Source organism: Anarrhichthys ocellatus, unplaced genomic scaffold (genome assembly GCF_004355925.1).
Source record: "Anarrhichthys ocellatus isolate YVR2014 unplaced genomic scaffold, GSC_Weel_1.0 scaffold62, whole genome shotgun sequence".
Lineage (NCBI taxonomy): Eukaryota > Metazoa > Chordata > Actinopteri > Perciformes > Anarhichadidae > Anarrhichthys > Anarrhichthys ocellatus.
This window is the reverse complement of record NW_022280092.1, coordinates 1242445-1270246: the sequence shown is the minus strand read 5'-3', so window position 1 is coordinate 1270246 and position 27802 is coordinate 1242445. Positions and strand designations below refer to the sequence as shown.

General features: G+C 43.7%; 6 protein-coding genes across 9 annotated transcripts in view; 3 read left to right on the top strand and 3 right to left on the bottom strand.

The window, feature by feature from the left end:
* Positions 1-1919, top strand: part of nup85 (nucleoporin 85) — a 6232-nt gene extending 4313 nt beyond the window's left edge. Inside the window, exons 16-19 of the mRNA XM_031872156.1 lie at positions 52-152; positions 411-562; positions 675-764; positions 1053-1919. Coding sequence (XP_031728016.1) covers positions 52-152; positions 411-562; positions 675-764; positions 1053-1151 — 442 coding nt within the window. The 3' untranslated portion in view covers positions 1152-1919. The remainder of the gene's footprint in view (positions 1-51; positions 153-410; positions 563-674; positions 765-1052) is intronic.
* Positions 1281-7134, bottom strand: gga3b (golgi associated, gamma adaptin ear containing, ARF binding protein 3b). The gene is made up of 17 exons (XM_031872155.1): positions 7075-7134; positions 6506-6590; positions 6351-6426; positions 6163-6261; positions 5953-6076; positions 5773-5876; positions 5499-5579; positions 5245-5382; positions 4762-4843; positions 4544-4669; positions 4217-4465; positions 4020-4102; positions 3773-3924; positions 3297-3583; positions 3034-3203; positions 2759-2869; positions 1281-2623 (listed from the first exon to the last, which is right to left on the bottom strand). The coding sequence occupies exons 1-17, from the start codon at positions 7112-7114 to the stop codon at positions 2513-2515; spliced, it is 2118 nt and encodes a 705-aa protein (XP_031728015.1). The 5' UTR covers positions 7115-7134; the 3' UTR covers positions 1281-2512.
* A 208-nt stretch (positions 7135-7342) lies between these two features.
* On the top strand, positions 7343-10466 carry mrps7 (mitochondrial ribosomal protein S7). Its single transcript, XM_031872298.1, has 5 exons — positions 7343-7395; positions 8064-8255; positions 8363-8426; positions 8504-8671; positions 8756-10466. The coding sequence occupies exons 1-5, from the start codon at positions 7352-7354 to the stop codon at positions 8975-8977; spliced, it is 690 nt and encodes a 229-aa protein (XP_031728158.1). The 5' UTR covers positions 7343-7351; the 3' UTR covers positions 8978-10466.
* Positions 9180-13998, bottom strand: mif4gdb (MIF4G domain containing b). 3 transcript variants are annotated; one of them, XM_031872301.1, is made up of 6 exons: positions 13897-13998; positions 13015-13134; positions 12800-12909; positions 12320-12475; positions 11748-11840; positions 9180-11005 (listed from the first exon to the last, which is right to left on the bottom strand). In XM_031872301.1, the coding sequence occupies exons 2-6, from the start codon at positions 13091-13093 to the stop codon at positions 10778-10780; spliced, it is 666 nt and encodes a 221-aa protein (XP_031728161.1). In that variant the 5' UTR covers positions 13094-13134; positions 13897-13998; the 3' UTR covers positions 9180-10777. The 3 variants fall into 3 exon arrangements, with proteins under 3 accessions (XP_031728161.1, XP_031728159.1, XP_031728160.1); XM_031872299.1 differs by lacking the exon at positions 13897-13998 and adding an exon at positions 13740-13811; XM_031872300.1 differs by lacking the exon at positions 13897-13998 and adding an exon at positions 13711-13787.
* An 820-nt stretch (positions 13999-14818) lies between these two features.
* On the top strand, positions 14819-17759 carry slc25a19 (solute carrier family 25 member 19). 2 transcript variants are annotated; one of them, XM_031872145.1, is made up of 7 exons: positions 14819-14959; positions 15433-15593; positions 15737-15892; positions 15986-16156; positions 16441-16624; positions 16718-16848; positions 16936-17759. In XM_031872145.1, the coding sequence occupies exons 2-7, from the start codon at positions 15462-15464 to the stop codon at positions 17149-17151; spliced, it is 990 nt and encodes a 329-aa protein (XP_031728005.1). In that variant the 5' UTR covers positions 14819-14959; positions 15433-15461; the 3' UTR covers positions 17152-17759. The 2 variants fall into 2 exon arrangements, with proteins under 2 accessions (XP_031728005.1, XP_031728004.1); XM_031872144.1 differs by having other exon boundaries at positions 14819-15190.
* A 656-nt stretch (positions 17760-18415) lies between these two features.
* Positions 18416-27802, bottom strand: part of pitpnc1a (phosphatidylinositol transfer protein cytoplasmic 1a) — a 35404-nt gene continuing 26017 nt past the window's right edge. The window contains exons 5-9 of the mRNA XM_031872146.1: positions 24510-24581; positions 23030-23125; positions 21420-21575; positions 20702-20765; positions 18416-19680 (exon numbers count right to left, since the gene is read on the bottom strand). Of these exons, the coding sequence (XP_031728006.1) occupies positions 19370-19680; positions 20702-20765; positions 21420-21575; positions 23030-23125; positions 24510-24581 (699 nt within the window). The 3' untranslated portion in view covers positions 18416-19369. The remainder of the gene's footprint in view (positions 19681-20701; positions 20766-21419; positions 21576-23029; positions 23126-24509; positions 24582-27802) is intronic.

Here is a 27802-nt window from a genome sequence, read left to right as displayed (position 1 = left end):
GTGTGTGTGTGTGTGTGTGTGTGTGTGTGTGTGTGTGTGTGTGTGTGTCAGGTTTCTACAGGATTACTGCGCCAAAGGGACCTTCTCTGATTTGGACCTGATAGACAACTTGGGTCCGGCGATGCTCCTCAGCGACAGGCTCACGTTCCTCGGTATGAACAAGGAACACTTGTAGCGCTGCTCAACTTGTGACTCACAAGTGAGAGGACATTCAGTCTCCTGGACAGCTTCCCTTATCGTCACATGAGACTCGGACACAGAGACATGTGTGCACACAGATAAATAACGCTATGTGCTGCTTAATGTGACAGCATGTCACCGCGTGATAAACTGGAAGAACATCAGTGAAACTAGACGAACCAACCTATAGATACAAGTACCTAAAAACGACGCTCTATTTTCATTCCTAGGGAAGTATCGTGAGTTCCACAAGCTGTACGGAGAGAAGCGCTTCAGCGAGGCGGCCAAGCTGCTCCTCTCTTTAATGACGGCCAAGATCGCCCCCCGGAGCTTCTGGATGACTCTGCTGACCGACGCCCTGCCGCTGCTCGAGCAGAAACAGGTCGGACCACCGCGCACAAAACAAAGAACAAAAGAGGAACCGCAATGCTCGCAAAGAAGTTGTTTTGTGGACTGTTTCACCTAAAAGGTTGCTTTGTGTGTCGAATGTTCAGGTGATCTTCTCGGCGGACCAAACCCATGAGCTGATGTTCTGTTTGGAGGAGCTCACCTCCTCGCTGAACGCCTCAGACAAGCCCCCGCAGGTACGCAGCTCCTCAAGCAGCCTCAATCCTGCTCAGCTGCTGATCATTGTGATCACAAAAGTGTTTCATATTTGGTTGTTTATGTAAACTTGGTGCTTCAGTTTGAATGAAGGTAAGTGAAACCAGACATGTTATTAAAGTTTTCCGCTTCAAGGTAAACGAGAGAACAATTCACCCATGATGCATTAGCTTGTAATACACACTCTTCTTCTACAGCTGCAACACTGCCTCAATGTTAAAGACATACATTCCTCCACACTTCTTATGCGAGTGTGTTTGTCCTTTCAGGATGAAGACATAGAGCTGACCAAAGTGGAGCTACTGAGACTCGCCCTGGCGAGGAACCTGGCCATGGCGATCATCAAAGAGGGAACTGTGGAGGCATGAGTGGCGACAGTAAAAAGAAAAGCTCTTCTTTTGCATTTTTGTATTGTATATAAAGTTCAAGTAATCAAAATGTGCCGTTTGATAATAAAACTCTTTTCTGACTCTCAATAAGTGAAATAACGTCAGACATCCGTTGAAAGTATTTATTTGTTTCAGGTAGCGAACACACGGTCATACAATAAAGAATAGCTACATTACACGCTATGTACAGTACACGCCTCGTCTGTGCATCCCATATGACGAGCTGAGGACGACCAGAGGGACCTACGGGAGGATCAGCAGGACTGATTCATGAAACGTTACCCACAGCACAGCCTCACTGCTGAACACACACTTCATCCACCTGGTGACGGACTTCCCTTTAAATTTACATTTTTTTTTCAGTTCACATTTTCTAGGTTCAGTGATGCACTGAAATACTATAACGGAACAGAAAACAATAAATAAGACACAAATACTCCCAACACTGACATCGGTAGAGGAGTAAATCATCTTTAAATATAAAAACAAAAATATGATAACCCACTGCTAACATCACCACTGAAATGGGAACAATCACCTTTCATTTATTCTCAAAAGAAAAAACTAATTCCGTGAAATAAAACCAGAGTTGGACTCAAACATAACGACAGTCATGAATACAAATGAACCACCTTAAGTGCAGTCGGTTTCCTTTACAGCACAAAATTAAATATTGTTGGTCCACTACATATTTGAATAGGATAAATGATAAACAGGTAACCATGTCAAACATCTTGATGTCTGAAATAATCAGTACTTCTCACTAAACGGGATTCATTTCCCAGTTTAGTTTACCATCTTCAGAAATCTACTGGATCCTGTTTTCAAATGTCTGGATATATTCAAATATCTTTTCTGCGGGCTAACAAAGTGCTCAGAGGAACACATTAAATAAAAGCACAGCTGTGGGTATCTTAGGCTCTGCTAACTTTACAGGTTAGCAATTCTGCAATACTGCAATCCATCACGTCCGTCAGGAGCTGAGCTCTGATGCATCGATTATTTATAGCACGTTAAAATCTGTTATATTCATCTTGGGGAAAATCCCTTTTAATATTCATCTTAACACCATCGACCTGTAAACACCACGGCTGTCTTACTTGCCAGTGTATATCTTTAGTTTGTGTGCTGCAGAAAAGTATACAAGCACCGTATAAATACAACTTTAGTTTCTGCTGTTAGCTTCTCACTGCCAGTGATAACAATGGCCAAACAGAAAAATGAACAACTATAAGGAATGTGACGCTGTAAGGTCGAGTGCAGCTGAATCCCTTTCTCTCTGGGATGGATGTGCGCACACACACACACCTTCATGGAGCATGAACCGGTCCCCCACACCTCTATAGCTGACCCCATGTCTCTGGTGGGGGGAACTGGTCGACCTCTCCAACCTCGTTGCACAGACGGTCTCCTAGTGCGAAGGCCAGCTTGAAGCGCAGACGCACCTTCTCCTGTGAGGGCACACACACACACACACACACACACACACACACACAAAAATATCTTTTAGCATTATCAGCATTAAAGCTCTGTGGTGCCTAAATTCTTAGTGTATTTATGTCCTTCAGTGTGATTGTGTCACCTACCTTTGTTGGGTTGGCCAGCAACATGATCTGGGTAATGGAGGCTGGAGGTAGGATGGGGTTAAACGGTGCTAGTTCTGTTCCTGATGGAGGCAGCAGCTTCACCTTCATTGACTGGTGGAGGATGAAAGGAGTCTGTGTATTTATGCCTTCATTAAAGAGGATGAATTTTCTACAAAGTGCTTCCTTGACGAAGGTGGCCGAGGGACAGCAACACAAAGAGTCAAATGAACGCACAGAAAGAGAATGTAACAGTGGAAGGTTTCAGAGGTCTCTACCTTTGGCACGGCAGCTTGCAGTACCACATTGTGAACAAGCAGCGGTGCCGTGTTGAGCATGGACACCACCATTACCAACACGTCGGGCCTGCCGGGGGGACAGTCGGCTGCGAAGTTGAGGAGCATGCGAACGCCGTCCTTATCGTAGGCCGTCATGGGCAGCACTTTACCTGAGGAGGGGACAGGCAGACATTCATCCAAATCATTTGTCCATTAACCAGTCGAGCCCCCGTCGTCCCTGCCCGCTGTCCACTGTTCCTTACTCGGTCTGATGGCCTCCGGAGGGACGTGCACGCTGCTCAGGGAGTCCGTGGCTCTGGCCGGGCTGCCCTGGAGGGGCAGGTGGCAGGGGGACAGAGAGCGGAACAGCGGGCTGCCCGGGGCGGAGCCCAGGCTCTGGGCCGCCTTGGTGTGGGACAGAGCGGGAGAGCCGGGAAACGTTCCCTGGAGGAAAGAAGGCGAGGAGGGAGAGCCACGCCCAGGTACGAGGGGGGGTGCTGCTGCAGGCAACCCAAAGCTGCTACCTCTGGCCGCCATCTGGATGGACAAACTGAAAAATCACATTTGATAGATCACTATGAGACCTTAAAGTACCTTGTACATGAAATAAATCCTGAAACCTGTCAAAATGTCTACAAACAAGGACATAATAAGAGACAGTTGTGTGGGAATGTACAGTGTTTACTCTTACTCAAATAGTTAGAGAGCACTGACAGAGAGGCTGTCGGTGACTGTGTACCTCTTGTGATCTGAAAAGCCCATCATGGCCAGGTCTTGCAGGTCCTGGAGACTGTGTGTGGCAGCAGCTGGTTCAGCTGGAGGCACAGCTGGAGGCACAGCTGGACCTGAACACGCCACACTGCCAAACATATCCACACCTGCAGCTGGAGCCTGCAGAGGAGAAGAGGAGACAACAGGTAACTGACCCTCTCCTGTTGACATGTTAACGAACAAAGCTGCGGTTTGGTTCAACATCCTAGATGTACCTGTAAGGAAGTCCACTGATTGGACAATTCATTCAACCTGGGTTTTGATTGGCTGCTCAGAGGGCTAGGGGGGTCGTTCAGTCCTGGAAGAAGATACAGGCATTCGGATTTTGTTAAGAGAGCCATGAGCCGAGCTTATTACCCAAAATGTCGAAGTGTTCCTTTAGCTCAGTGAGTCCCGATGGGGGATACGCTACCTAGAGACAGCAGCTCATCGTCGAGGAGTGAGAGGGCAGCGGAGGCCTTGTCGAGGGGGGGGTGACTCGGGCTGCTGCTCTGGCTGCCGTGGGAGATGACCAGGCGCTTGGGAGGAGGAGGCAGGACGGGGATGGGAGAAGCCGTGGGATTGGTGGAGACCAGATTTGAGTACTGGAAGGGAGGGGGGGCGGGCTGAGGGGGACTCGGAGTGTCGAGGCCGGCGAGGTCGATCAGCGTGTCTGTGGTCTCTGTCGAGTGAAGAGGACATATGAAGCAATCGCGCTTATTTAACAGAAACGTGAGCAGATCTCTGAGACGTCTCTCACCGCTCTCGCTCTGAGCAGCTGTGGATCGAGGCTGCTCGCTGTCACCATTGATGTTCTGCCCCTCGACAATCTTCTTGTAGGCGTTGATGACCCTGGAGAGGTCATCGCTGGCCTGCAAGATGTCACCTGAGGAGTCAAAGGTTACAGATAGTTTACACAGAGTGGCACGGTCAAGAATGGGCTTTCTTCGGATAAAGAAAATTAGCAAGCAACCAAACCTAAATTGGTGTCGTTGTCCTCCGTCTCGGTGGCCATTTTGAAAGCAGCACGCCTCAGCTTGTCACATCGCTCATAGAGTTCCTGGGAGGAAAACACAAGGGAGGTGCTGTACGGTTAAAATACAGCTGTGGTGTTGGTATTTCAAAAATGCAAACATATAAAATATTTAGATATAAATATAAGAGAGAGCACTCGGAAACTGATCTTTAAGCACAAACTTACGTACTCTTATTGGGTTTACATATCTGCTACTTTTGTATTGTATTCATGTATTCTATTGTATTTCATTATTATTGTGTTGTATTGTGCTGCACATTGCTGTAGAACAGTGCTACATCTGGAAAAGTTGTGTTTTCCCTCTTTAGAGGGAAATATTCCAGTTTCTTCCTTGTAGGTTAAAGATCTGATGCGCGTGCGTGTGTGTGTGTGTGTGTGTGTGTGTGTGTGTGTGTGTGTGAGAGAGAGTACACGGACACACACACCTTAATGATATCCCTGTCTGAGTTGGTGGAGCTGTCTTTGTTGTAGTGGGACAGCATCTCCGTGAGCAGCTTGACATTGATGTTCACCTCCTCCAGCGTGTGGATACGCTTTGTAACCTTATGCACTCGAGCCTCATCCTGTTAAAAACAACAAGGCACGATGTCACTGTGTTACAAACATAGTCACGTCATATACAACAAATATTATATAATGTTAAATATATTCAATCCAACGGTTTCAGCAAGCCTCTTACCTCTTTCACCATGTTTTTGATTAGTCTGTTGGCTTCCTGGAGGTCTTCTGGATTTTTACTCCGGAGAAGCTCAGCAAGCAGCTAAACACACACAAACACACTTACACACCGACCTCCTTCACTAATAAATGGACAGCCCTAGTTTCACCTAGAACAAATGATTCTGCTAAACTTTTGGTGACGATGCCCTTCATTTCCTGGGAATGTAACAAACACAAATTATTCAGAGAGGAGCGTTGTTTTCTTTGCTCGTGTCTTTCCTCCAGTCTCTCACCTTGCCCATGTCCTCGTTGTCAAACACCGGATGTTTCGGTCGAGTCGGAGGAGAGGGAATCAGAGTCCTGTCCAGCGGTAACTCGGGGTCATGCGTCACGAGGCCTGGTGAGGAGAGCGAGGATAATAAGATGTCTAGTCACATGCGTCATGTGACCCGTCTTGTCTGATCTCAACACACCCTGTCTCCTCAGCGTCTGGTAGGCTTCGCCGATCTTGGTTTCATTTGGAAAAGCCACCGTCCAGCTGTACAGCATCTCCACAATCTTCAGCTTCACCTTCTCAGGTGCACTGTCACCCATGTACTGGAAAAACAAGAGCAAAAAAAGAGGCTGGATGGTGGGACACAGTCAGCATACTTTTCAGATACACCTATTTGGAGGCTGCTTACCTTTGGAGACACAACTTTAATCAGCTCGTTCAAAAATCGGTATTTTCCGACTTCATTATGAAACCTTCTCCCGCAGTTCTTCATACATGCCTCCAATACCTGTAGACAACATCGTTAAGATGAAGACAGCTTTGAGAGGGAGTAAAAAAAAAAGGTGCTTGTTGATATTAAGGTGAATCGTTTCTTACTGTCAGAGCCTGAAGAGCTTCCCATTCTTGTGGTGAGTGTATTTTGTGGACGAGCAGAGTCACAGCTATCTGAGGACTGCAACAAGAAATTCCAGATGAGAGACTTTTTTTCTTTTCTTCTGGAGGTGACTAAAGAAAGATAATCACAGACATACCCTTCCAGCTCCTTGTTGATCTGATCACAGAAGCCCATGATGTACTCCCAGTCCTCCTGTCTGTTTGTCGGATGGGTGGCTTTATCTGTCAGAGAGACATTTACACTAACTTACAGTAACTGGTGTGTTTGAGGAGCACTATGCATCCACAACAACACATCCTATTGTGATCAAACGTTACAACGCAGCAATTGTCATCCTTGTAATTACTGATAGAGTGCTCATTGTATTGGCAGTGCTGCTCATGGCTGTCCAACAAAACAGCTGCAAGTATTAAACTGAGCTGAGGGTCAACTATCTTCTGTAAACAATCACTGCACAGTGCACACACACTAAGCTGTCATTGATAAACGTGCCCCATTGCAGTGTGAATTAAGGCTCTCCACCCATCCTGCCAGTGATGCAGACTGTGAACCAGCAGGACCCTCTCTATCGGCTCCCTCCAGCAAGCTGGGAAGCGGCTATCAGCGCGTGCTAACAGCTTCCTTACTCACAGATGTACCGTTACTGCTTCGTATCCAGCTAATTACCCACACTATTTAATTCATAAAATGAGATTAATCACTCACTGAGCCAGGATTCAAGCGACTCCCCTTCCTGGTACGCCATAGCACTAACAACATCGCGTGATGTCACCACCGGCGTGTGCGCGAGAGTCCGACAATATTGATCAGAATTATTAAAAAAACAAAAACAAACAGTGTGAACCGTTGTAAAAAAATAAATCACATTGGTGTACAATTTTAAATCTGCCGAATGAAACTGATTTTGAATTCGACTTTTTTTTCTGAAGGCATCTGCAGGAGGTACTAAGCTGGGGTCCTACCTGACACTCACATTTTCAAGATGGCTGCTTCCATCTCAGGATTATTAAAACCTTGGACACCAAGGTAATTATCATTTTATAAAGACACAAACACATTAACAGGTTGTATTAGCTGTCAATTTGATATTACTGTGCTTTGAGCGCAATTTTATTGTAATTCAGGAACGAAACGATGTAAATGATGTGATTACTCTGTTTACATATCTGCCAACACGAACGTTAAATAGCAAGTCTGCGATAAACTATCTTCATTATTACGCTTGCTTCCTCTGTCCTATAAAATAGATTTAGTTAGTTTATTGTTTTTCAATGCTCTTAATGATTTGGCAATCTCACACATAGCAGAGCGTCTGTCACACGACACTGCATACTACTACACAGACGTTAGACTATCAACGGTCAACAGAATAATTAACACTATAGTGTCTAAAATAATTACATAATTTTTTGTTAATTTAATAGTCTAATCTATAAAATGTTTCAAAACGGCGAGATACTGACGGGACGTCATCAACTGTGCGCGACCAATAATAAAACCTAAAATTCAAATGAATGCCCCCAATATTCCTCAATCACTGAATACGCTGTCACTTAAAGATCACTGCTCAATTGTTGCTGATTAATGTTCTGTAGATCGACTAATCGAGACAGATAATTTTAAAGATCTCCTGTCCTCACACACAAACTCTTGGAGTAACTTGTGAAACTCTCTCGCGTGTCCTTTGTTGGCAGAGTGTTCCTGGTGAGGTGGAGCAGATACAACCCGTACTATCTGGAGCCGGAGGTCAGGAAGGAGGCCTACAGCACCCCGGAGACGGAGCTGAGTGCCGAGGAGAAGGAGCAGCAGGAGCTCAAAGCGCTCCGACCCATCAAGGCAGCAACCAGCGGAGCCACCAGCTCTGTGTTCAGCGACGTGGTCCTCAGGTACAACAGACAGACACGCCCCAGCTCTCTGCAGCAGGAGGTCAAGTCTTCAGTCAAAGCTCTGAGACTTCATGTCAGGCGATAAAGGTTTTCTCTTTGCTTTTCAGTAAATTCATCAACATGATGATGACGGATGGAAACAAGGTTCTGGCCAGAGAGATCATGACGGACGTAAGGAAGCAAACAGTCTCAAAGTGGAGCTCAAAGATTTGCTGTGTGTCTAAATCTCTCTCTCTCTCTGCTTCCAGACCCTGGAGAGCATGAAGAGGAAACAGGTGGAGAAATACCACAAAACTCCAGAAGGGAAGAAGGAGGAGATCGAGTGTAACCCCTATGCCATTTTCCACCAGGCTCTGGAGAACTGCAAGCCTGTCGTTGGACTGGCCAGCATACAGAAAGGAGGAAAGTACTACCAGGTGAGTGATGAGGCAGATCAACAATTGTTGGATGTGAAAGAAATAAACATAAAGTCTAATTATATTCTGTTTCGGCCCCCCCAGGTGCCCATCCCTCTGTCGGACAACCGACGTCGCTTCCTCGCCATGAAGTGGATGATCTCAGAGTGCAGGGACAACAAGCATCGACGCATGCACATGTACGAGAAGCTTTCCCAGGAACTGCTGGCGGCATCCGTGAACGAGGGCAACGTCATCAAGAAGAAGTTTGAGCTGCACAAGATGGCCGAAGCCAACCGAGCCTACGCTCACTACCGCTGGTGGTAGAGAGAGAGAGAGAGAGAAACCCCTCGGGACTGAAATACAGACATTCAGGGACCCATTCTGCCACTCGGAACGCTTCTGTGAATAACGAACACCGTGAAAACCCTTTTGTTGGAAGGACTACGCTGTAAAAAGTGAGCTGGACTACTGCATCGTGTACAATATACAGACGGCGCTCAACTGTACTGTTAATAAACACACAATTAAGGAAAAACTTCCAAGATTTATTAGAACAAATACATTTGCGTTAAATGTACAGCCCAACCATAAAAAATGGAATTGAGAAATGTAAAAGTGTAATAAAATATATGAACAGATGCTGCAGTCAGCACTGCGTCCCGTCACCAACTCTTCAGGATCACTTTCATATGTCGTTGAACTTATCGTGTTTGTTTTATCAACTTGGTCTGAAGGAGGTGAAAAAAAAAACCTTAAACTGAAATCCTCAAACTAGAAGAACATATTTGGGGAAATATAATACAACATTTCCTAAATCCTGACCATGGCTGGGCTTTTAATTAAACTATTTTCCAACACTGAGGTTGATCTGTCCGCCAATTTTATATTAACCCTTACTTATTTACATATAATTACAGGAACAGCTTTTCAAAACAATGCCATTTCAAAGAGATGCAACATTTCTACCACATGACATTCGTCTGCTTGTGTCTGAATCAAAAGGCACAGCTCTGGTTAAAGACTGCGAAGCCGTGAGTGAGAGTCACACAGCAGACTGAGCTCAGCTACATACGGTGGAGTAACCAGGAACAGGACTTCTGCTGGTTTATAACTGACCTGCGTACACGTGAACATAAACATTCCTCCAGCAGTGGTGAGAGCAACTAAGCACATTTACTTAAAAGCAATCGAGGTAAATATTGTACTTTCATTTATTTGATAACTTTAGTTCCTAGATATTTTTCTGATTAATAATACGAGATGAGTACTTTACTTTTGGTTACTGTGGTATTGCTACTTTTATTTCAGTAAATTAAACTACAAATTAAGAGCTTCGTCAAGAAGTGTTGCACGACGCTTTTCTTGTTATATTGGCACGAGTTGTTTAACAAATCAAGTTTGTGAATCCAGAAATTTGTTAAATATCTGATTGATTTATCTGTAGAAACAATTTAAAATATGAACGGTCACTAAGCTCTTGGTCTTTAGTGTATTAGTCGAGCTGTAACAAAGAATTAAATAAAAGAAGGTCCCTGAATGAAGACGCTTTATCTAATTAAAACAGTAACTCAGGAATCCTACAGGACCAATGAGGGAGAAAAGTCCTCTGAACAGCAATTCAAACCTTTTGTAAAATGTCAATTCCACACACAAATATTGATTATCAATTAAATTTAGTCACACAACAAAAAAAAGCAAAGCAAAGACCAGCTTGTCTCTTACTGGAATGTCTGTTCCAAGTCCTGTGAATTTGGTAAAAATTAAGTTGGACTTTGAAAAACTTCTTTAAAACAGGAATGCCTGCAAGATCAATAAAAAAAAAAAATAAAAAAAAAAAAAACTTAAAAAATATCCTCGGCTTCTTCAAAATAAAGTGTACCTGAATGTGGCTAAACCTCGTTAACGTAACTTTGTGAACTATATTGCACATTCCACATCCACGGCACCAAGTCTCGGAAATATTATCAAACAGCCAAATCAAAAAGTCTATTTACAGTTTTATGAACCGCCGTCTTCTCAAAACCCCTCCGCTGGTTTCCTGGAGGATGTCGATGTCCTTCAGAAATGTTGCTGGTTTTTAATAATTAGAGGCTGCTCAGCACCCTTTGTCCACGCAAAACAATCCTAGTCGGCAATCTCACTGTAGTAGTACTTGTGGGCGGTGCTGCTGAGCACCCAGCCTCCGGCCCTGAACTCCAGGACCTCCAGCAGCAGCAGACGGGTCATAGAGGTCAGGCCCTCCTGCAGCAGGAAGCCGTCCCGCAGCAGGAAGAACAGCTGGTCCATCCGCGGGCCGTTCACCTTCTCCAGCTGCTCTCCGATGCGATGCAGCTGCACCACCAGGCAGTCCACCTGCAGAGGAGGAGGGGGGGACGTTAGGGACTTATAAACATGACATTACGGTTACATTAAAGTAAGGAAATGGCCTCAGACACGGCCGAAAACGTTTGTGAATAAAGCATGGTGGTCTAGAGGAGAGCTGTGCAAGGTGTTTTGATTTTGATGGATTTGCATTGAAGGTCACACTGGTCTGCACCTCGTTTTATGTGGTTTCTCAAAGTTAAACATGAGTATTATTGCTACCATGGCCTGTGACTCAAGATATGTAATAGGAAATCAGAATTGCTCCTAAATACTTCTGCTACAATGTCACAAACTTGCTCCGGGAATGTGACAAGGAGGGAGTCCATGCAAGGTTAAACTTAAAAACACAATTTATGTGACTACGGGTAGCTCAAATTAAACAATGGGTTGTAGATCAACAATGCAAGCTGTGTGTGTGTGCTGTGGAGGTGATGAAGGTGCAAAAGACAACGAGGCAGAGTGAATATCAGCCTTCATAGCTTCAGGCTCCAGGTGAGTCTAATCAAGCTAACGACCCTCTCTGCTGCCTGCTGAGGAGGAACAGGACTCTTCAAAGACACCGGGAGGCAACATTAACGTTCTCATGTCAGCCAACTGCCTGCTGAGGTGGACCAGGACCGCCTCCAAGACACTGGGAGGGGTGCGAAAAACTATTTCCACACATGCAGGATATCTACCACTGTTGACTAATAAAATGAATATAAACAAAAAAAAAAACATTCTTCCTCACCTCCTCTTCATTCATTAGAGCATCTGGTTGGGCCAGCCTGAGCAAACAGTCATACACAGGATGGACCAGAGCCACCATCGGCATGTTGTTCACCTAAACGTCAACAAAAAAAACATACATAGTACTCAAAGTTTAAAAGACTAACACTTTATAATATATGCAGCGGTGTTGTTGTCCGTAGTTTAATTTCTCTTTCACACAAAGTGAAAAATGAGCACTGAGCCACTATTGAGAGAGTTGACCTGTTCAAAACAACAATGGCCGTTATCAAGGATGAAACCTGAGTCACTGTGAAAGTGAACTGGGGCCACACCTTCATATTTAACCCTTCTATTACCACACTTACAAACAAGATGTTCAAGATGCTGCAGCAACAAGAGAGGCACATGTGAGGTGTTTTACATCTGAACACAAGATGTGATCAAAGACATCACAGGCTGACAGCTAAAAGACATTCTACAGATGCTCTGATCCAGAGATATTCAACAATGTCGCTCCGTATTGTTGATTAAGCCCACATGATAACATGATCAAGTTTAAACATATCTTAAGGGGAAGCAGCAGTAACTCACTTTGAGGTAGTCGAAGACGTTACAGATGAACGTGACGTAGCACACCCACTCCTGCAGCGAGCGCCCTCTCGTCTCCTCGCGCTTCTTGAACTCCTGCTGGAGGCGGTTCAACACGTTCCTCCTGAACACGATCCCGTTGCTCTGCTTGGCCTCGGTCTGCAGCGAGGTGACCAAGATAGAAGGTGGAGGTATGAACAAAAAGTCAGGAAACGCAGCGATGTAAGGTAAGCTGGCTTAAGAGCCTCCTGTTGCTCCAGTGTAAACTACCAGTTAGGCATTAATAAGGGAAGAGGATTAAGAATTTGGTTAAGAGACTTAATAAGATGTTTAAGTTCTGCTCTGGTTTCTTAGATCCCTCTTGTCTCAATGGTGCTCAGTGTCTTGATCAAAGAAACTAATGTGGACAACAAATACTGGTAAATGGACAACCAGCCCGTCAAACTGTGTAGAGGCAGATGTAGCAGCAAAACCAGTATGGACCTGCACGATGGTGTAGCAGATGCGTCCAGCCTCTTTGCTGAAAACCTGGTCCTTTAAAGACTGATCCACGATGATATCGGACACTTTCTCCAGGTTCACTGAACTCGGATCTGAAAGAAACGAAACTGCATTTACAAAAATGTGTATCATTCACACAGAGGATGCTGCAGGAAACTGACATTGTAATAAGTCAGTAATAAGAGGGACACACAAACCTTTCAAGGCTCTTTTCAGTAACATCTGTGTGTCCAGGTCAAAAGACTGGATCCTGTAGTCATCAGCAGTGTTTTCCATCACAGACGGTAGCACCCAAAATACACCAGAGAGCGGTCACGCTGGAAAGATCAGATAATACTTATTTACTGCTTTTTTAGATTTAACTGGTATTTTAAAACGAAATGTAAACACACACATTGAGGGTCTGCCTCAAGCCTGGGCTAGAAACACATTAACGTTAGAGACAGAGACAGCAGAACAACTTCTGGAGCAACAATAACAAAATCCTGTGCTGTCATCAAACTGCCCACAGCTCATTCAGTGAGGGATTACATGGGCCGACGAGGGTCACATGTCACCCAATACCCCAAATCAACAGATTCAATTCAAGCACATAACGTTTGTATTCCTTTAAATTGGGAGGTATTTATACCGTTAGCGAGATGTAACTTACGCTAACGTTACTCCTAATGTCTGGCTAACGTTACACGTGATGTTAGCTAACCTAATTCACACAGAATTATCTAAGGTTAGCTTAAGTGCTTCTCCTCAATTGCAGAAACCAAAACGTTTAATGTTGAGAGTTAGCGTCAAGTTTGATGTCTAACGTACATTTTGTTACGTTACAACCGCCAAAAGAAAGAAACGGAGTAACGTTATCTAACGTTACATGTAGAGTTAACAGAGTTACTCACGTTTTGATAATAACAATGCGAAAAATTACCTAAAATTGACTCCACTTCTTTACACCGAAGCTGGTCATCCAACTCGGGTGGATATAAAGCAGACGTTAGCCTTTCAAAGCTGAAGTATCGCGGCAAGATGAGTCCCTGCCTCTCTTCAAAAATAACGTAACGACGAACGAAAAGAGAGCTACTTACGTCTGTGTCCAGCGTAAAGTCCCGATTCTCGTAGTCACAACGCTTATCTATACTTCTGCCGAATTTTATATTTTTTATTTTTAATGTAATCACCAGAAATGCTATTTGGGTAATCCCAGAGCCGTATCAAGAGATGAGCCATGAGCAAAAAATATCCGTTTTGAGTGAACGGAGATGACGTGACTCTCGTTAAACGGCTCTGGGTAATCCTACGCATCCATGAGGTAATCATGCTCTTATCACCACCAGTGTACAGCGATCTCTAGTGGCCATAGGACGTAGTTACAACACGTTGACTTTTTAAATGTTATGTTGGTTGAAAGTGTACACAGGAAGATTCAATACTGTATTAAACATGAATTGTGATTACATTTCAACACTAAATAAATTACATTAAATAAGATATAACAAGTTCATACAAAAACAAAAATGATTGAAGAAAAGACTTTCTAGGGCTAGGCACAACAGTTGCGTTGATTTGTAAGGTTTAGTTACTTCATACTCTGCAGGTTACAAGTAAATACAATTTCAGCTGTTGTATTTATAAATGGCATGCATACTGCTGAGTGTTTTTGTGAATAAAAACAGGAATTAACTGCAGTATTTAAACTTTTACTTGACTTTTTACTATGCCTAATTGTTTTACCTATGCTTTAATAAGCATTTAGCATTTACATATGCCATTGACTATTATGCAGCATTGCATAGTCATATCATCTATATTCAAACTAAAAGCATAGCTTCACATTAGCAATGCTACATCAATTGCTCCGTATTTATAGGACTTAATATGGATGTTAACAAATATTTTACGCCTGTGTTCTTGACTGTCGTGTTATTTCCGGTGTGTTGAAGCGAGGCAGGGATTCATCTTGTTGCGATATTTCGTCTTTGAAAGGCGGAGTACGGTGGCCTATCTCACCCGGAAGTAATGCGGACAAATCGTGACATGCAGCACCACGCTTATGAGTAGCAAGCTGTCTTGTCCTATTATTGTTGGACTGGACGTGTTGGGCTCAGTACTGCAGCTGTAGTTTAATGTATGAAGGACTTTAACTAGAAGGTCAGTGTCTACAGCTCAAAGGCATCAGCTGCTCTGTTGTTGTTAGCTTAGCTAGCCCCAAGGTCCCACTGCATGTCCTCTAGTTACATGTTGAAAGTTATTTTCTCTAGATGTTGATGCTTCTGCAGTAGTTTAGGATTGACGACAGGTTGTAAAAATGCCCATCGAGGAAGATGTGCCACAAACCTCTGCAGACTCAATAATACAAGTTAATGAATGACGTTGTTAAAGGTGTGTTTGTGCATAATTAAGTCACATTTAAAAAAAAAAAAAAAAAAAGCAGGACTTTTACTTGTAAAGGAGTACTTTTACACTGTGTTATGTATACTTTTTACTTAAGTAAAGGACACCAAAATATTTCAGGGTTTTGTCAAGTAATTTTAATGGCTCACACATCCTGAATCTACCAGCTTCATAATCCATTTTAAACATTACAAAAAACAAATACCGCGTTCCATCATTTCTCTCTGCAGTGTTAACGAGCATCTGTTCCTGTGGAGACATGGTGGGCTTTGACCCCGGGGCTCAGGGTGCAGCCCTCTGCCCAGAGGAGGCCGCCCTGGCCGGGTCAGCTGCTGGGATGGTCACCCGGGCGATCATCAGCCCCTTTGATGTGATCAAAATCAGATTTCAGGTAATCATGTGTGGGACTACTTTCTGTGTGCGGTCGTCGGGACTCACGATAGAGCTCAGTGTCGTATTTCATCAGCTGGACTCTCATGGGTAATAGTGCTGTTTGCTTCCTGTATGTTCATCCCTATTTCTTTCCCCCCACAGCTGCAGATTGAGCGCGTGTCTTCACGGAGGCCCGAGGGAAAGTACCGGGGATTATTTCAGGCATCCCGGTGCATTTACTCAGAGGAGGGACTCTCTGCTTTCTGGAAGGGCCACGTCCCCGCACAGCTCCTCTCCATCTGCTTCGGGGCTGTCCAGGTATTAGCGCCTGTGGCCTTTTTCAAACCAACCTGACAACACGATCAGCTCTATTTACATGTTTTAAATAACTGTGTGCGCGTGCTTTTGCAGTTTGCCAGTTTTCAGTTTCTGACGGAGGCGGTCCACAAGTCGACACAGTACGACAGCCAGACGGCAGGAGTTCACTTCGTGTGTGGCGGCTTGGCTGCGTGCTCGGCTACTGTGGTCTGCCAGCCTCTGGACACTCTGAGGACACGCTTTGCAGCTCAGGGAGAAACCAAGGTGGAGAGATTTTAATAGTAGTCAAGAGTTTCTCACGTCATAGTTTTGATTTTATTGGATAGACTCTGTTCGGACTGAAATTCAAGACACTGGGAATTTTGCTTTCTCCTTTGAATGTATTTAAAACATCTGAAGTTGAATCTACAAAAGTCTTGAATATCCTCTCTTGCCTGCTAGCTACAGTAGCCAGCTCATTGAATGATATTGCTATAGTTGGCTAACTTTGGCCAGTATTTAACTTCATGAACCCCAAACCCTGTGTAACGCTTCTTCTTTCCTCTCAGGTGTACAGGAACCTGCGTCACGCCGTGTCCACGATGTGCCGCTCGGAGGGACCGCTGACATTTTACCGCGGCCTGTGTCCAACGCTGCTGGCGGTGTTTCCTTACGCTGGGCTGCAGTTCTTCTTCTACAATGTCTTCAAGAAACTGTTTGCTCCACTGCCCAAAGAAACGGGAAACTCAAGAGGTCAGTGGAGATGGTGGCATTTATATCACCGCATAAAGCGTGTGAAGGGTTCACGGCTTGACGTTTTGTCTCTTCCTATGTCCCCCATTCAAGGCCACCTGAGAAGCCTGGTCTCTGGCAGTGGAGCTGGAATGATCAGCAAAACAATCACATACCCCTTTGACCTCTTCAAGAAGAGACTGCAGGTGGGCGGCTTCGAGGCAGCCAGAGCTCAGTTTGGACAGGTAAGCTCCTCCGCAACGTGTTTCACATACCCGGAGCACGTCTACGTCTGATGTGTAAGCATCGTGTCCGGTTTCTTTTGTGTGCAGGTGCGGACTTACAGAGGCCTGGTGGACTGCATGGTTCAAATAGCCAAAGAGGAGGGCGTCCGAGGCTTCTACAAAGGCCTCTCGCCCAGCCTTGTGAAGGCGGCGTTGTCAACGGGCTTCACCTTCTTTTGGTACGAGGTGTTCCTCAATGCCATGCGGGACCTCAAGGAGAGACGGAGAACAAACTACCTCACCAAAGATCTAGAGGAAAGATAGTGAAGGGGAAAAAAAAAAAAAGTAACAAAGGCACAATCGCGCACATCGGAAATAGACCCTTCTTCTTTCTTTGCACTTAACACATTTCATCAACTATGTTCGGTGGAGGTTTTCGTTGTGTTTACATGTAAGGATGTGAGCACATAACCTAATTTTTTTTGTTTCTGTGCTGTCGTTGCGCCTTGTGTTGTATAAGCAGTGGGTTTTGTTTGTATGTATTTCATATTATCGGGGTGTTTGATAGGTATGGATGCTTGCTGTTAAAAGATAAATGTCAGGACAGTTTATGGTCAAGCAGAGCTTTGCACATTTTACGCTCCGACTTATTCTTCACTTTGCCAACGTTGACTCAACTTTTCTTGACATTTCTTCATCATCTTCCAGATGAACGACTTCACCTGGAAGATGATTATTCAGCAAAACTCATGTAATATTTATTTTGTTTTGTACTGTGGTGGAAAGAACGGCATCCTGTCGACTAGGAGAAATCCACTGCTTATTAAGAGTTTAGTGTTAGTTTGTTCTAAGTTAAACTCTGTAACGTGTCTGTGCCCACACACGTCTATCCAACGTCTATCTATTTTTTTTTAAATAAGTTTTTTGTAATACCTGAGTTGTGTGCGTGGTCTGTTGTAAAGAGGATGGATAAATGTTTACAAAACACTGACAGGCGTGTGTATTAAAAAGTATTGCAGTAGCATTAAATTAGGTAAAAGTGCATTATGACTTGTTTCGGACCCAAAGTTAAGGACTTGTTGGAGGAGAACCGCACACACACGTTTACTCATTTAATTTAAGCCAAATGTCTCAACATGCGTCTTCAGAGGCCAAACAAGAATACTTAGTTGCAAACCACTTTTTATACATTTTCAAACACAAGGCAGATAATCACATCACTGGTAATCAAGTCAACATATGTATCACCTGTGTTGCCTTGCCTCCTCTATATGCGTTGCATGTTATGGCGCCATCTTGTGCTTAAATAACAAAACAAAGTTCAAATTTTATTTCCAACAAATTATTCCAAAACTAAATAATAGCAGTTGTACTTAACATATAAGGAAACATCTAAGTCAAGCTCCTCATTCAGTCCATGTGGAGATGTTTTTATATTATTTATCCAAAATGCTTCGTGTTTAAGGAGAAATACATCCAGATTGTTTATTGAAATAAGCTTTCTCAATGCCTTGTGTGGCTGTGCCCTAAACAAACCATTAGATCTCTGAATGTTGCTTTTAGGAATCAAGGCTTCTCACACAATTATGGATACATCAGGATTGAATTTTAATTAAATTTACTGAATACAAAACCCATCAACAGTATGACAAAAAGTTAATACATTTTAAAATGAATAAAGATGCAAAACAACATGCAAACCACATGACTGGTCTGTAAAAACTCAGTTAAAACACAACATCAAGTGTGAGACCAAGCTAATAAAAACAGAACATTTAATATTCAGTGTCTGCAGCTAAAATCATGCAATTACATATAAGTCATTTACAGACGTCGTAGCTGACAGAACTCACTATAATAAACACTTAAAGAAGATAGAGTCCTGAATACAATTTCATAGCAGCATCGTCACTTGATATGATATTCTTTTTGAAGTACTGACAATTTACCGGTTAGATATAGATCATACAATATATACAAGAATACACAATCACCTTACACCCGACTGTGAAAACCATAACACTCAACTGATACAGTGGCCAACGAGGATCTGTCGTAAAGTCTCAACCACATAAATAGATACGTCAAACCACAAGGTCCAGTTAACAAAGCCAGAGACTCCGATGCCTAACGCAGAAAAAACAAATTCTGTACATGTAACGATTATGTGCAGTGACTGAACCTCCAAATACCCTGTCAAGACACAAAAAAGCAAGGTGATAATCTGTGGGAGAAAAACATTTTCAGGAATGTAAACTAAAAGAAGAATGAGGAGCCTCCAGCTGCTTTTGTTCGCACTATAGGACGCACTATACCTTTACACCTCACAGGACTGTTTGCTATGGAGATCAGGCTGCCTGTCTGAACCTGTTGGCTTTTGCTGTAACACCGGCGAGTGTGCCGAGGGGGCTTGGATCACCAGGACAGTGAAAAGTCTCCTTCACTTCAGCTGGCTTGAGGGGGGGCATTGAGGGATGTGCTGGGCAGGCATCCTCCACTGATCCACAGGTCAAAGGCGTTCACCAGTGGCGCAGCCCTGCTCTCACTCTGGCTGCGGACTGGAGTTCCAGGAGAAAAAGTTGGGCAGTTTGAAGAGGGAATCCCTCCGGCCCGGATCCGGCAGGGTCAAGGTCTCCGGAGCGGACTTCTTCCTGGGGCGCTCCTTCGGCACCGACAGGAACTCGGGGGCTTCTGTGGAGAGGGGAGTGGTCGGGGCGCTGCTGGGGCCGCTGCGGGCGCTGGATGACAGGGGGGTCTCTGAGATGGAGATGGCGGGGGGGAAGGTGCCGATCTTCAGGTTGGTGGCTTCTTGTGTGGCACGCTCGTACTCTCTGACCTCCTCCATGGTCATGTCTGTGGGGATGGATTACACACTTCAAAAGAGTGATAGGACTTCATTCTACAGAAGGCAGGGACACTTTGTCCGGGGTCTTGTGATTAACATAGGAAAAAAGTCAGGGAAATGAAATGGACGTTGGCCGTGGATATACATTACTAACAGTCCAATTATTGTTGTGTCAGTTCTATGTAAAGTAATGAGAAAAGGACGACTGACAGTAATAGACTATCACTTATGATAAGTTGCCTGTTTCGCGGCAGTTTAAAAGCAAATTAAATAATAATGGCTCAGATGATCTCTCAGAGGAGGCGTGAAATGAATCATGAAATAGTGGAGATGAAGAGAGAGAGCACGCAGTTGAAAACAATGAACCTTTCAATGAAAATGAAAAACTCAAATCAAACTAGACAGCCTCATTCATTTAGAAGATGAGCCACTGTCATGAAATACAAATAAAAGGTAACAATACCAAAAACAACATGATTCAGCTATGAGTGTAGTGACAGCAACAGGAACCAGTCCAAACAAATGTAATTCTAAAGATGTAGGCTTGAAGCATCATGTATTCACTTCTGCTTTGCCTTTAGAGTGACGACAGTGCTCACAGGGTTTCTGACATAAAGACATATACTGTAAATGACACCACCATGTTCTTATCTTTGTTGGATTAAATGCTAAACAACAGCATATAAATGATATAGTTATCTATCCATTCAGAGAGATTGTCATCTTTATAAACAAGAGAATACTACAGTATACACTGTGTCTAAATAATGTATAAATAACATTGGTAGCTATGAAACACATGACCCTTAAAAGATATATTTGCATTAGCTGTCATCAGTTTTATACTTTCTTTGAGGTATACTTTGAATTTGACCCATACAGATTGGGCTAAAACGGTAAGTAAACTTTATTCCACTCGCTGATTTCTGATTTGTTCTGCATTATCCAACTACAATCGTGAGATGAGTCAGTGTCTACACACAAAGCTAACCCATGTTTCACCAGCGCTGCCGTCTCCAACAAACTTACCGATCCACTCATCCACCCAGGCAAAGGCCTGCCTGTGTCCTAAAAGCAGGACATCTCGAATCACCTGAGCAGAATAAGAAAAAGAGAGAGAGAGAGAGAGAGAGAGAGAGAGAGAGAGAGGAAGAGGAAGCAGGAAGAGGTGCAAGATCACAGAGGAAGAAAGATAAAGAGGGGCAGAGGGAGTTCAAGGAGAGAGGAAGTGAATCACAACGCGTTAACTTTGAAGGCCGTTAATGTTTCAAAAACATTTTCTTGTTCTGAATGTTTCCGTTCACCCCTTGGGGTATGTGATTAATATGAGTCACTCCCGGTGTTACCATGTGAGTAATGGCCCTGACGCTGTGTGTGTGTGTGTGTGTGTGTGTGTGTGCGTGTGCCTCGGGCAAGGAGAGCACAGAGACGGTTCAACCCAGGGACTGATGCTGTAGAGGGCCAGGTGAAATGTATTTGGGAAATAGGAGATATGGAGTTTAAACTGTGCAGCCGAGGCAAAGGGAGGTGGTGCAAGGTAATCTGCAGGTTGTGAACAGGGCAGATATTGTAGAAGGTGAAAATGGAGCATCTGATTTCGTTTCACGGCCAACTGGTGGTGTGCCGCATGTTTTCAGAGCAGAAAAAGTAACGTCTGAAGCATTGACATTGATCAACAAGGATCAAACAGTTTGACTGAGTTATGAAATGGTATTTCTGAGAGGAAAGAACCTGTTTTCATCCCGACCTTGTGTACAAACTGCTCCACACGTGTTTGCAGGCCCCACACTTCAAACTTGACTGAGACCAGCTTGTAGGAGCACATGATGGGCTCTTGGTTGTTGATCCATCCTTCCTCCAGGAGGCCTCGGTTAGTCTTCTTCGACTTAAAATAATGCAGATCCTGCAAGGCCATGAGACACCAGTTTAGAGAAAAGGTAAGACCAAAAATCCTCTTTTAGGATCTGTTTTTCAACCTGTTATTAAAATGCTGTTTGCCATCATTTATCTCTCTCACACACACATTTCCTCCTCCCTGCCTAAAGGACATGATCATGCATCCATTATGTGTGAGATTCCCGACTCACAAACTTAGCGTGCATTAATCACTGCTCCCTATAGACTAATTATGCTGTCATGCTTATTTGTCTTGGGGTAATGTGTCTGACTGTGACAGTCTGCGGGGGTGTTACAAAACTCTCTCCAGCCCTGCTGGGAAAACACTTGCAGTGTGAGGCGGAAAAGGCTTGTTGCAATTTGTCTGCGAATAAAACGTGTCGTACTTTAATTGGGAGACCTTTTAAAACGATTTTATAAAATACCGCGATTACTGATATACTGAATAGTTTCAGGAAATATTCTTATTCGCTTTCTTGCTGAGAGTTAGATGAGAAAATCGCTGCCACTCTCATGTCTGTAGCATGAGCTCAGCCAGCAGGTTAGCTTAGCTTAGCACAAAGACTGGAAACAGGGGGAAACAGCTAGCCTGATGTGGTTTTACGAGGGATAACGTGGGCTCCTGGAGTCTTTGCTGGCAACCTTACAGTACACTTCAGGAAGTGAGCTAGGCCAGTAAATAGTCAGGCACCTAACCCCTGTTAAATCTACAACGCATTTCAACGAACACACTTGCTGTTAGCTCATTGATGCTTTCCAGGTGTCTGACTTCATTCATGAAACTGGTCTGTGTTGTCAGGTGTGGCTCCAGAAAAACATCTATCTTTAAAATCAAATGGTATTTACATTGGCCATGTGACATCCACTTTTAGCCCTGGACAGCATCTCTGTGCTATTTTTAGCTGTGAGAGGATAAAAGCAGAAGACCGTGAAGCCTGTTGGGAGGTGTGCGTGTGCGCGTGTGTGTGTGTGTGTGTGTGTAAGTGGGGGTGTCAATAATAAAACACCCCTGCACTGAAATCATGGCCCCTCGTGATTATTAATAGCTCAGCATTTTATGAGCATCACACCCTGACAGACGGACACACACGCACACACACACACACACACACACACACACATATATAAATGTCAAATCACCACAGCTAATGTCCATCACCTCCCCCTCACATAAACATGCATTTCCATCACTCCGAAGAGGCAGATGGTCAGAAATGAGCTGGCGCTGCAGGAGAAAGATAACACTCTATTCTGTCTTCTCACACGCCATCCCTTCTTTGGATCTTTCATTTGTGGACTTGTTTGCGCCCCCGTTCGTCTCCATACTCTCTCCTCTATTCTCTCCTTTTCATCCTTCCGTCCTCTGTCTTTGTGTGCATGCGTTAATTTGCCCCGTGCTCCTCTACATTCATACAAACATATGTATTTGTACCATGAGGTCAATGACTGGACTCCCCTCACCTCTGACTCCTTGTAGTGGCGCTCGGGGATCTCATCATAGCAGATGTCCACGAAACACACCTCTGTTTCCTCTTCTTTGGGCTCGCTGCAGAAGATCTGAGGAAAAGGGAACAAGTCAATGTGTGAGGAGGACATTTAAATCATCAGGGGGTTGACGTATGTTGTAGGACGGTGCGTTGTGTTGTCCTGGTACGGTTGTAATGGGGCAGCTTTACACACTTACTGACAGAAAGGGAAAAAGAACATTAAATATTGTATCCTTAAAGTACAAAGCACAGGTGTCCTTCCTTCCGGCTTTAACACACTAAGCAAAAAGGATGTGACTCACTCCCTGTGGTCAGTGATTTCTTCCTGTGTCTGACTCACACAGGAACAGCAAAGCCATGTCGTCTAGTTATCCGCTCCTTAGAACAATTTCACCGCTCCTGCGTCACAGAAAGTTGATCACACTTTTTCCTCAAGCGTTCGCACAGGTGTAGCGGAAGGGAGAAAGGCCAGTGAGAGGGACGATGAGGTTATTAAAAGAGACGAGGGAGAAGAATGGAGGAAGGAAAAGACAGACTGCACAAACGGTGAAGGCAGTGGCAGGAAGTGTAAGCGGAAGGAGAAAACACTTCTAAAACACCTCCGCTCGTTACGATTAGCTGCAAATGTGAAATTATGACCGTCTGTGAAAGCACACTGGGTTTGCGTCTCCCCTGAGCCGCCACTAGGTGGAGCTGTGGCCTCGTGTTTTCAGCCACAGTATGGATCGAGGCAGTATTGCACAACCTTCAGACCCTACTAGAAATGGAGAACAAGCTATGTGCTTTTAACAGTAATAATAACACTCAACAACATTATTATTGTTATGATTTATTGATGTGTAATTGTGCTGTAGCTACATCTTTTGGAAATACATTTCAAGCCAATAGCATTCATGATATTGAACTGAAATGATTAATTGCTTCTGTGATGTCTTTGACTTTTAGCTGTTGGTTGTGATGTAGCTACAGAACCTTAGCAGGTAGTGGATTCTTTATGATTTCTTTATGTTTTACTGTTGATGTTCTGACTGACCTGCAGCTAACTGTCATAACTTCATAATTTCAGTCACATAAATGTAACCAAAGGCTTGATCATACTGAGTAAAAAGTGTCTACAGGATTGAGAACAGAGTAGACTGAGTGCTAAACCTCTTCCTCATCCTTCACTTAATTAATATCAGCAAAGTCTCACAATGAAATGATGGCACAATGATGCCGTCACCCTCCGACAAAGAGAATTCACCAGCTCGGATTTGGTCGGTGTAAATATGGGAAGAAGGAAAAAAAAAAAAAGAGGCAAATTAAATAGACGGACAATTGTGCAACAGGGGACTGGCAAAGGTACAAGACAGGAGGGTCGCTTGAGAAGCCATGCTCAGATCCCTTTAGCTTTGTCAGATGCTTTACACACAATACAAATCTCCCAACCACACGACACGCTGAGCTCTACTCACATTATCATTGCTCCCTTTGTTGTCCTCGTATTTGGTCTCTATGTGGATGGAAAACTTGGGCAGGAAGGAGCACTGGAGGGAAAAGAAAAGACAAGAGAGTGAGGAATTGATATGAACAGATGATAATTACATAGCTTAGGTTTGGACCAGACTGATTGTGTGTCTCTACGTCTGTGTTGTATCGGCCAAACCACACGAGTAGTAATGATTACCACTGTGTAGATTTACTGCACCTCTCTCTTTCTTCTGGAGCACTATACACACATACACACACACTCACACACACACACACACACACACACACACACACACACACACTTTATTGCCTTTGGTAATATTGACTGCCGTTCATCAGCTCTTAAACACAGGAGCTTGATTAGATCAAAACTTAACACTTCCTATTGATACACAACCAAAGAATGCTGGTTACATAAGCTGCTGATGTACAAGCTGGTGTGTGTGTGTGTGTGTGTGTCTGTGAAGGTGTGTGTTATGTGTGCCACAGCAGGACAAAGACAACCGGAGGGATGAGGAAAGAATGAGCTATAGAGGGCAGCGGGAATGAGTCCCAATACCTGCAAAAATAACATTTTTGTCAATGGGCTTTTGGTTACATGCCTTAAGAGATGTTAACGTTTTGTTTTGTAACATAAAATACACTAACAAATACCCATCACTTCAAATTTGAAGCTTTTACCAACCTTTAAAAAGACGGTTGCTAACAAGGAGATAAATGAGACAACAAAACGTCATCACGCCGACTGTCCGTTTTTACAGCCTAAACTCGCACGATCCTGGTTCGTCTGTAGCCTAACATTAGCTTTTTACTTCTGCCCATTACATTGTGACTGCAATTATTGTGCACAGTGCAGTTAGTCAGTGCTGCCAGGTCTCACTGGCCTTGTCACTCTTAGAATGAGACAACATGCAAGGTGTGTGTGTGTGTGTGCATGTGTGTGTTTGTGAGAGAAGATAAACACATACACCTTCATTCTGGAGAAGATAGACGAGACTGAGCTTTTATACAATATCATATTAATCTCATAATACAGTAGGCAGCATTTTCAAGGACTCATGCAGTGGTTACTTGCCAAAGATGTGCTTTGAGCATGTACTTTTTAAACTCCTTTAATCTGCTGTCATTTACTTTATAGCTTTTCTTACAAAAGTTGATTAATGAAATTCCTATGTCTCATGCAGACATTGCTGAAAAAGAGTCTAAAGCCACGTGAGCAGCTGTGTGAGGCTGTATTCAGACACAGCGGTGCCACGAGTTAAAGGTGGAAAGAAGAAAGATTGTGGATAATTGAACTCAAAACCCGAACAAATACCGATTAACCATCCCTCTCGCTCCTCTTTGTTCATCCGTGGCCTTTCCCCTGACCTTTGCACAAGCAGTAGCGTTGCCTGTTGCTGATTGGCTGTAATAGCTGTTTGCTGCTCATTTACAGAGCCAGGGCCGTTACATTGCATCGACAGGTGGGTTCTGTCAATGTCACGTGAAAATCCAGAGGCGACAGTTCGTTTTGAACAATGGCGGCTCCTTAAGAGGTTAGCGTAGATGCTGCAATAGCATCAGTTATATTAGAACCGGAGAGTGTTTCTTCTTTAAAAGAAGAGAGAAGAACGATTTCCAATGACGGGTTCTCAGATGGTTGTGTGTGTAACAAACCATCTGGCGGGTGAGGTTACGAACAACATACACAGATCAGACAGCTAGTTGACTACGATTAGATATTCGATGAATTTGTCAAAAAGTGTATTGGATTAGTGCTGACTGCACCTTTAAATGCTGACATCGGCACACGATCACATTCAAAATGACAAAGTTAACATGCTGATGTTTGCCATCCCAGTTTAGCAAGTTAGCTAAATTGAAGCTAACATTAGCTAATAAGCCCAAAACACAAAGTACAGCAGAGGCTAATGGGAATCAGACATTTGGCCCTAATTATTGGACAAATTCAAATTTTGACCAAAAGATGTTGCGAGTTGAAAAGTCAGATTATCGTATGAGATTATGTCAATTATTATCATGATTATATTATCACAATTCACCCCGGGAGGGACAGGAATATCTATACCAAATGCCATGGCAATCCATTAAATAGTTATGATGATATTTCACTAAAATCACAAAATGTCAACCTGCTGGTGGCGAGTATAGAGAGAGGAAAGCATGACATGAAGACAACCTATTTTAATAGCAAAGTCATTATCATTGCCCCGACCAATCATTATCCTCATCTTTTGCACCATCAACCACCTCTAGCTAATCATGACAAACCATTCCCGAGTATAATCAGTCCCATGAGGCAGCGTGACTACACAAGCACCATCAACACAGACTGTAAATACCAAGTACATCTGGACATCAGTTTTGTTAGAGGCTCTTATCAAAATCATGATGATTGCCAATTTGAGAACACAGGGAGCGGCTTTGTACACCTACAGCATCATTTTTTCAGGAAAGGTTGCTTCTGATAATTTTCGGCAACCTTCCTGACCTCCTTGCAACACCCAGATGTTTCATGCATCTGCACAGTCTCGGGGGAAATGATCGACCAGCTGCTGATTTTATTTGTGCCTCATTGATGTTTCCTTGATGCCTGACATAAGGTGGGCAGATAGCTGATCCTTTAATGTCCCGAGCAAATCATTAGTGCTTTTTCTCAGTGACGGTAAATTAACCAGTCGTACCACAGAGAGCTTTGGGGTTTTTTAATGTTTTTAAAGGAAAATAAACTTGATTAGTTGATATTTGCAGGCGGATCGGTGCAGCAGGGTGGCAGGCGCCGTACCAAACAATCAGTGAAGAACGATCTAGGCCTGAGGGGGAAGTTCTTACATCTCGATTTGACATTTCAACCTTCATTATGGTCCTGAGTTAAACTTGATTTCAGAAACAAGCAGCTGCAATTAGTTTCCTTTACAGGGTGTCTTTGTGCCCCCATATGCATATGATGAGGAGCTCGTACTGTGTATTGAGAAGGAGCTTAAAGTAAACTGGTGCTCCTTTTGCATAAAAAAGAGTCAGTTCATCAGGATTCTGATCAGGATTTATCCTGGACTTCCTGAGTTACTCCTGGCATATCCAAATTGACCCCAATCAGACCCACAACACACTGGAGGTATTAAGTATAGCACTTGGCCTGGGAACACCTTGAGATTCCCAAGGAAGAGCAACATCATGGTTACCTTGTTTAGCATGCTGCCAACATGACTGACTCGGATGGAAAATGAATGGTTGATGCTTATTGTTACTATCTTTTGGGTACCATTTTTAATTGGAT